At 30.0% G+C, this 9,855-nt stretch overlaps 1 protein-coding gene across 1 annotated transcript; it reads right to left on the bottom strand.

Moving 5' to 3' along the window:
- Positions 1 to 2,554: 2,554 nt before the first annotated feature.
- Positions 2,555 to 4,607, bottom strand: EAF01_001075 (uncharacterized protein; the record flags this gene model as incomplete). Its single annotated transcript, XM_038909325.1, has 2 exons — positions 2,555 to 4,458; positions 4,517 to 4,607. The coding sequence occupies 2 exons, from the start codon at positions 4,605 to 4,607 to the stop codon at positions 2,555 to 2,557; spliced, it is 1,995 nt and encodes a 664-aa protein (XP_038776231.1).
- Between the last annotated feature and the right edge of the window lie 5,248 nt (positions 4,608 to 9,855).

Below are 9,855 nucleotides of genomic sequence, written 5' to 3'. Positions count from 1 at the left end.
AAATTATATTAATCTTTATATTATGAATAAATAATAGAGTTGTTTTTTTACTGATATAATAGTATAAAGCTTTTAGTAATTAGTAATAGTATAGTATATATATTATAAAGATTTTCAGAATAAATTCAAATTCTTATTGTAATTTAGTTATATATATGTTAGAAATAAATAAAACATTTGTTTGTATAATATATCATATATTTATAATATAATGATAGAGTTTATAACTAAAGAATAATTCAAAAGTGATTTATTTCACTAGGAGCCTACGAGCCCTCGAACCCCTTACTTCTTGAAAACATATAATATAATAATTTTAATCATTATTAAAATTTAAAAAGAAATTTATTGAATACTTATAAGTAGTAAAGTCGGTTTATTATTAAATTGTTTTTATTTTTTATGATTTTTTTAATTTTCATTTTTCTTAAAACCTTGATATAATTATTTCATTTGAAATTATATTTCATTATATAATATTTGTGAGTTATTTTTTCACATTTATATTTTAATTTTTTCAATCGAAGTAATAATCATATTATTAAACTATGAAAGCTTTAAGCTTAAAAGATTAATTAATATAGATTCTATTATTTTCAATATATTTCCTTTTCATATTGATCATAAAAGCTTTAAAGTCCTTAAAAGAATTCAACTTTAATTTATTATATAAACCCTAATATCAAAGCTAATATTATTAAAATTAAGTTGATGAAATTTTTTTAGTTTATTCATATAATTATCTCTTTTTCTTTTTTTTAAAAAAAAAATTAATATTAATAAGATAATTTAAATAGATTTATTTAAAAAGATTAAGTTATAATACTATAATGTTATAATATTATAATTCTAAAAATATAATATATAAGAGTTTGTATTAATCATATTTTCAATCAATTATATTACTTGAATAGGATTTTAGGTTTAGCGAATCAACTTTTTATATATATATATCATACTTTGATTCTTACGAATAGTAAGATTATCAAGAAGGTAAACCTCTAATAAAAGAATTTATTCCCTTTGAAACTTTTATTTAATACTTTCTGTTTTTCTTTTTGACCTTTTTCTTTTTGATAATTTCTTTTTTGATTTTCTTCTCCTAGTTTCTATACATATACTCTTCCATTCATCTTTCCTATAACTCTAATATTTAAATATACTAAGATTTTTAAGGCCTTTTAGAGTATTTAATTTCTTTTTTTCTTTTATAAACATTCAATAATAAATGAATCTCAAAACAAATTGATTATATTCACTACTAACAAAGTAAGCACTTCGTTTTTAATAAAAGGAATAGTAATATTGTAATATATAATATAAAAATTTACATAGGGATTTATATTAAATTTCTTTTCGTTTAAAGTATTAACTTTGTCAAACTACTTCGGATGATAACCTTATGATATAGGAGTAGAAAGCAGACATGGTATTCGCTGATATGAAATCTTCTAAAATATATTGAGACCTGTCAAGAGTCTGCTAAGTTTTCAGAGTGTTCGACTTCCTCCGGAAAAATCAAATGTAGATAATCATAACCAACTTCTTTCTCGCTAAAATGTTTCATACACGGTTAACGACTGCGGGGAAAACATTTTTGCCGAGATTTGAATGCAGATAGTGTTTTATATAGTATCGACTTTCTTTATTGCGCTCAGTAATAATAATAATGTAGTTTAAATGTTTTAGGAAAATCAGAAATCGGCTCTTGGATACTGCGAGGCGCTTCGAGGAGAGGGAAGAATCACAAGGGGTTTACTTTTTATTTCTACACTCTCCTTCTCATTCCCCCCTCCCACCCCCAAGCACAAAAATTTAAAACCAATATAACAGTCATTCATTTTCTGTCTAATCATTGATTCTTGTACGGAATATAGTGACTTTGGCAGTAAATTGGAGCGGTGGATAATCTATAAGCCTATAATTCAAGCCTAAATATTCTGATGACCCATTTTCAAATCATTTCTCAATTTAAAAGCTATACCCAAGATGGACCTTGAAGGTTCCGAAATATTTATTCTATTCCGGAAGATATATCCAAATGAATATTCAGAGAGATCTACAGTGCGAGTCTCTACAAAGACGAGGAAACCTCAGGATGATTCGTGGGTGGAGGATTGAAGAATGTAAGTCGAATCAAAAGCAAAAAATGACAATACACGCCACACATTATATATAGATCACAAGTAGTTTGAAATGAGATTACTTCCTTTTTATCTATGATATCTATTGATCTAGGGTATCTCTTTAACAAATCTTCCCAGAAGCTTTTTTAAGTCTACCCCAGATTACAATCATCATTATCTTCTCCAATCTATCCATCCATTTATGTATCCGCCACAAAAGAAACACCACTATGATTTTGACCGAAAACTCCACCAGATCAACGCCTCAAGCTCAACCGGACAATCTGGCAGTAGAGAAGCCTGTCGATCAAAAAGAATACAAAGCTTTCTACAATCCCCGTTCCAATCCAATCATATACCATTTTTACACCCAACTCCCCTATCCTATATTACATACCGTACCACCATCCCGATCCACTAAGCTACTCCTAAAAAGCCCAGAACAGTCCTAAGCCAAGCACACCGGCCAGTAAACCCGATCCCGAAACGTCCATATTTCTTCCAGCAGCCGCCGTGATTGTAGCTTTAATCGCCGAGGCTGAAGCAGTCGTTGATAAGCTCATAGTTCCTTTCGAACCAGTACCTGAAATGTTAGGCGCACGCTGTGTAGTAGTATCAATCAGTAAGGCGGTTGAAGATTTAGAAGACGCAGGCAGAGCAGATGTAGCAGGAACAGGGGTTGATGAAGAAATTGTAAGGCGACTAGACAAGAACGAGGATGATGCAAACCAACTAGTAGAGTTGGCATATACTGATGTGTTGCAAGATACAGTGGCACTGTGGAGAATACTGACTGTAGTTGTGGTATCGAGAACAGGCGCAGGAGTTGTAACAGCAAAAGTCGAAGGCTTTGATTTAGAAGAAGAGATAGTAGAAGATAATTTCAAAGTAGACGAAGGGACTGCAGCGGAAGACTTCACTCCTTGCGAAGTAACTGTAGAGGGCAGTGCGGTGAAAGAGTGAACTTCGGGGGAAGAATATACCGTAGAAGAAGAACTAGTCGAGCATGGAACTGTGGTACTTTCCAGGATGGTATCGGTCACAATTGCGTCTGTGGATGGATCAGTGGTTGCGGCGCTGGTAGCACTAGTGGTAGCTTTGACACTACTGTGACTTAAAACACTGGATATGCTGCTAGCGCTAATGACGGTGGATGAAAAAGCTGACGAAGAAGAAGAAGTTGATGAAGAAGAAGAAGTTGATGAAGAAGAAGGCGATTGAACAAATGCTTGGCCTTTGACGACTGGTGGCGCGGCGGAAGAGACAAGCAATCCTTGAATGACTTCCAGAGCACTCATTTGTTGTCCAGGGCCGGATATGCCATCATTAGATCCCGTATACCATTTTGTGCCACAAGCATTAGCATCACCAGCGCAAACACTAGCCGCTGCAGATGCTGATTTGGTGAGATATGACGTGATGGTGGCTTTTGTAAATGGTGCCATTTGAGTAGTTGCCCACATGAATCGTGAGAGATACGCCTTGAAGGAAAATTGATCATTGTTGCAGGTGCTTACTTCTTCGCATGCTTGTTCGTACATGACACTATCGGAGGTGAAGAAATTGGACGAGGCTTTTAATAAACCCTCGGTTCGTGTTTGCCAAGTGGAACTGGTGGTGTAGTTATACATGACAGCGGCTCCGTACAGGAACAGGGCATTATTGTAACTCCAGGTAATTTTATTCGGATTGGTACAAGCTTTGGATTCATCGGCACCATCGAAAGTGTTGAAATTTGAATCAATAAATCCAATCTTGGTAGTCCAATCATAAACCTTTTCTGCCCAATCGACGTAGGTTTTATTTCCGGTATATCGTGCAAGACGTGCTGAGAGTTGAAAGAAAGCTCCATTGGAAACCGAGTTCTTGTATGTATATCCATTGTTGAATGAGAAAATCTGCCATTTCAATCCGCCACCACAAGAAGACGTGTCCCAACGAGCAGCTTGGGTATTCCAAAGATTCTCGGTCAATTCTACCCACGTAAATCCGCCCGTGTTGGAGGGCTCCGGGAAACTCTTTTCTGCAGCAGACATGGTGGACATTCCCCAAAAAGCTTGGTCGTCATTTCCTTCATCTTTTTGGTGGTTCGGCATCATGTAATCGAAGAGAGGGCCAGCTTGAGATGCCAAAGCTTGTGTGGTGATGTCATTGTAGGTAGAATCTCCAGTATAGTGATAGTAATCGAGCATGGCACCCCACATGGCACCAGCTTCCCACCAGTAGTACGGCGCTGGCAGTACGGCAATGGTATCTGGGGTATTGGTGACATTGCCGGTGTAATATTTCATGAGGCCATATGCAACGGTACCTGCAGCATTTTTGATCGAAGCTGTGCACACGATTGTTAGTAGGGGCTGTAAGTATGGTAGATGAAAAAGAAAGCTTACTTGGATCCGCGGTATCGAGTTTGAGACCAGATACAGATTGAGAAACGGAAAATGCCAGGAGAAGGCTCCTCGCAAAACTTTTGGGAAACATGTTGTTGATTATGAAGTAGCAAGAGAGAGAAAAGTGTGAAGCTTAAGATCAACCTGTCCAAAGATGCCGAAAACCAGGCGTTCCGACTTGTTAGTGAGTAGCTAATAAGTGCGGGTACTGAATGAATGGTTTGGAAGAAACTCTTGGTAATTCTCCAAGATATGATGTGATGCAATGCCAAATAACGAATCGTCCAAAACCCAAAAGAAGGACCAAATATGGGGGAGTGGATGTGTTTATTGTTATTGAAGAAGATTTCCAAAAGGATCGTGTTGAAGTTGAAAAGAAAGATTTATTAATCCAAGAGTTGGAGAATTATTTTGGGTGGAAACTATAAAGTATCATCGAGGAGTTCGTCCGATGTTTCCCAATTGGGCCCCTGGAAAGAATATGGGGGCGGCTGTTTCGAATTGCTACCTTCGGTAATTGTTGGTTTGGTATAAATTGAGGGTGGGTGGTATGGTGAACCAATCAGAAGTGGGAATTGTTTCGAAACTAAGATGATCTGATACGAAGCGAATGCGGGATCGGTGAATGGTGTTGGAAGTGAATGTTGGATGTGATGATGAGATTGGTTGGAAGATTAGTCAGGTCCGGGTCCAAATGAGTGAGTGATAGTGATGAGTGAAGATCAAAACGTACCGCAGGAAAAGAAAAGAAAAGGAAGGGGAAGGACAAGAAAATGAAGAAAAGTCAGACAAACTTCAAAGGACGGACGGGTTGCATAATAGGCCATTGAATCCTACTTGTTTACGTGGAAATCCATATTAGCATAGCATAGCCTCCAGTGTAATATTTGGTATTTGACATCTGCCCCCGATGCTTACCTCCCCTGCCGAAGGAATTGGTGATGATACGGTGCACCTACTATCTACCGTATCATCTATCACAAAAGGGAGAGACTGATCCCACTCCTTGTATAACCTTGTCGCCAACATCTTTCAAGACATTGGGTTGAATCATGGCAATGGCACAGAATACCTCGGGATGAGGATCCCTGGTAGGTAGATAGGATGGAACAGACGTGCACGTGACTGAGGTGACATTTTCTTTCGAGAGGGCGATGGTGATATGATATGGCCACATACATAGACTTTTGTAACCACTGTAAGCAATGCGATAAGAAAGCCCATGAATCATAAAATTCTCTCAAGTACCGGTAGATCAACAATCCATGACAGTTAATGCCCAACATCGTTCTCTAATTAAGCTTTTGGATCTAGAGAAGTACCCCGTAGTATGAAGTCAGGTAAGATAAAGCCATGATCTGGGGATGGGAATGGGGATAGGAATGGGGAATTTGACAGCATCTGCTGGTGGATCATTAATGCAGATAATTACTACCGAGGCCGATTTGAACGATTTTGTCAATATACTAAAATTAGAATTCTATCTAGCACTAAAAAAAATCTATGATTTATATAATGTGTCTATAGAAATTTCAGAAAAGAAAATTCTATAAAGTATAATCTTTAAAAGACTTATTATAAAAGTATAATTTGAATTAATTAGATTTATAAAGCTTACTCCTTCTTCTTTTAAAGAAAGAATACTATAATATAGATCCTATTTAAACAAATAATATTAATAATATTCTATAGATAATATTATTATGAATAGTATTATTATATGTAATATCACCTTTAATAACATTCATCGACGATGACTATAATGTTAAATCACGTGTTATAATAAAAATTAAATTAATTAAAAGCCCTTAGCTTATTCTATATAATTATTTCTTTTTCTTTTTTCTTTTAATTAAAATTAACTTTAATAAGATAATGTGAATGGATTTTATTAGAAAAATTATTTTAAGCTATAATACTATAATGTTGTAATGTTGTAATGTTATAATGTTAAGAACATTATATATAGGGGCTTAAATTAATTACATCGCTTGAATCGAGTCTTAGGCTTAGTAAATCAACTTCTTATACATATATAGTACTTTCATTCTTATAAATAGTAAGATTATTAAGGAGGTAAACCTTTAATTAAAAATTTCTTTATATAACTTTTTTAAATTGATTTTCTTTTTATATATAGATTATTAAGTCGAGTACTCTACTTTCGGGCCACCCCCCTTTTGAACTACTTTTTACACTAAAAATGGAATTTTTAACTTTCTTATTTATAAATAAAATTTATTGAAAATTTATATATATATAATTTAGATCATTTTTGGTCTATTTTGAAAATTTCAAATTTTTAGAATTTTTCTATATTAAGATCTAAAGCTTCAAAATATCGATTTTTGAATTTGTATAGAAATCATATATAAATTTAAAACTTTTATAAAATCTTTAATAACCTTTTAATGAAAATTACTAAAAATAAACTATAAAATTTTATTATAAGTTTATATTTATTTATTTATTTATTTTGATTTACATTCAGGGAGTAAGCCGCAAGAGCTTGCCACAACCTCTCAAAGGGTATTAGAAATGAATTATGCTAGTGGGGGTACTGGCATAGCCATGCGTTTCATTCTTTTATGACTATAATATAGACCAGGGAAAAGTGACTAAGGGTGCTATATACGCTTCTATTATTTATCTTTTATTTATAATATTGATATTATTCAACCTATTTTATACTAAGTAGTTTAGATTTAAAACTAATTATAAGGCTTTATATTATTAGTTTTTATTTGGTGTAGTTTGTATATAGTAATGGAAAGGGGAAATAGCTTTGAAAGGAGTATAGTTTTAATTAATAATATAAAAGTGGGAGATTAGAGGATTTTTAGAAAAATTAAGTATAACTACTCGAAGTAATTAATAATTATTAAAAAGATTATAAAACCTATTAAAATCTTCAAAAAAAGAAAGAAATAATTGATTATACTTTTTATATTTTATGGAATTGAGTTGAATTTGTTTGACTAGTTATTAAATTATATACGAAAATATTAGTAGAGTATTAAATGCTTAAGCTCTTTATTATATCTATAAAAACATTCTAAGTTAATATTATTATATTAAAAGTATTAATAATAGAATGTAAAGTTTCTATATTTAATTCTAAGTATTATTAATCACTAAAGAATTGAACAAAAAAAGGTAAGTTTTTTAAATTCCTTAACTTAATAATTAAGGTACTAATAATAATATTAATTAATAAAAATGATTTTATTTCGCTTTTATTATTTTTGCTCTATTTCTTATCTAAAAGTTCTAATCATTGAGTTTATATTATTGATAATGGGAAACAATGAGTTATTGTTTTCGATATGATTACTATAAGCGTTTAAATCGGCGAGCTAATTGATCTTTTTATCTCCAAGGATTTCAGTATATCCAGGCAACCATTAAATTATTATTTATTTATTCCTTATAATCTTATAATAATATAGGAATGCTTATTAAAATGAGTCGAAAGTATTGTTTCTAATATATCAAATAATTGATATATTATTGATATATATAATAATCTATTCAACTAACTTTAGTCAAATAGTACACTTCAAATCTTTAAAAGTACCTATTACTTTAACATTAAAGATATACAAGAGTAAATTGATCACCCTGTAATTGGATGCTATTAGAAATTATTTTTAATAGATCACATAGTTATAGCTAATTATCTTTTACTCTTAATGATACTATTCAATGTTATTCAAGAAGACTATAATATAGCTATTAGATACACGATTTTATTATTATACAAATTCAAATATAATTATTTCTTTTTTTATATCTTTTATAAGATTGATATAACTCCCTATAAAAAATTATAATAAAAAAAGTATTAATCTTAATACTTTTAGGATCAATCCAGCTAGTTTATAAAGATTAATATTATTCATTTTACATTAAGGTATTTGTACTAAATGAATTATTAATGAATAATTTTCATTTATTTTATAAAATTAGAATATATATTTTATTTATATTTGTTCAAATACTAACTTACCAAACAATAATCTAAAGTCTTTTAGAATTGTTATAATTAAAATTATATATTAAATAAATAGAACTCTTTTTATTATTAGAATAATCACTCAATTAATCTTAATAATATAATTGCCCAACCTTATATTTATCATTATACTATAAACAATTTCCCCTATTCAATTTGGCTTTATTCGGTCTATATATTATACCTTAGATCCATAAAGAGTAGAGGGTAAGATATAAATAATTATTACCTTGTACAATATTATAGCTGATGGGCTATAATATATTTGTACAAACCCTTTGATATATCTTACAATCTTATAAACTTTCGCTTTTTATTTTATTATATATCTTTTAAAAAAAGCTTTTAATTAAATTAGATTTTTAATTAGTATAAAGCTGATTAAACAGCTTTATTATTTATCTTATTGATTAAACAAATTATTACCTTATTATTTATTTTTAAATATAGGGTATACATCTTTTTCTTTTAAAAAAGGTATATCATTTTTAGCTTTTTTAATATAAATATTATATAGTTTTTTTCATTTTATTAAAAGATTTGGTAAAGATTATATTTAAAAAGATTAATATTCTTATATATATTCTTAAATATATAATAAATATAAATATTATTAATATATTTGAAGTACAATTTGATATTTTGATTTAGAAGCTTAATAAGGTATAGAATATATAATATAAATAAAAGCGGAGAGTTTTATAAAGTATTATATTTAATATAACTATACTTTATAATTATATTTTCTAGTTGAACTTTTATTAAGTAATTGCTTAAAAAGGTTTAAACTAATTACAAAAGAGAATAAGGCTATTCTTATTAACATATACATTCCAATAGCTTATTTAATAGAAGTATATCGAATATATCTTATATGTTCAATATAATCATTATGACTTTTTGCTTATAGGCAAAGGTCTTTTTAATATTATATATAAATAAAATAATTAAATCTATTACTACTTATTTAAAGAATACTTCTCTATATTAGAAGCTAAATATACCTACTATCATTATAATCTATAAGATATATTAGGCGATTATATATTTTAGATTCTTTAAGATATATAAGAATAAAGCTATTAGTTATTAGGATTATATTAATGATTTGTTTTTTTTCTGATTTTAAAAATTATTATCATCTTTATATATCTTTATTTATTTAAGAAGTAATTTAATTGCAAATATTAATTAAAGATTTTAGTAATTATCAGTTCAATAAAGTCCTAGTAAACCTTTAGAAGATAAATAGTAATCTAACTAAGCCCTAATAAAATGCTCAAAACTTCTATAATACTTTTTTTTATTTTTTTGAAGAATTTTT

This window comes from Botrytis porri, assembly GCF_014898465.1.
Source record: "Botrytis porri strain MUCL 3234 chromosome Unknown BPOR_001, whole genome shotgun sequence".
Classification (NCBI taxonomy): domain Eukaryota; kingdom Fungi; phylum Ascomycota; class Leotiomycetes; order Helotiales; family Sclerotiniaceae; genus Botrytis; species Botrytis porri.
The sequence above is the reverse complement of the archived record's forward strand: the minus strand, read 5'-3'. Positions and strand labels throughout refer to the sequence as shown.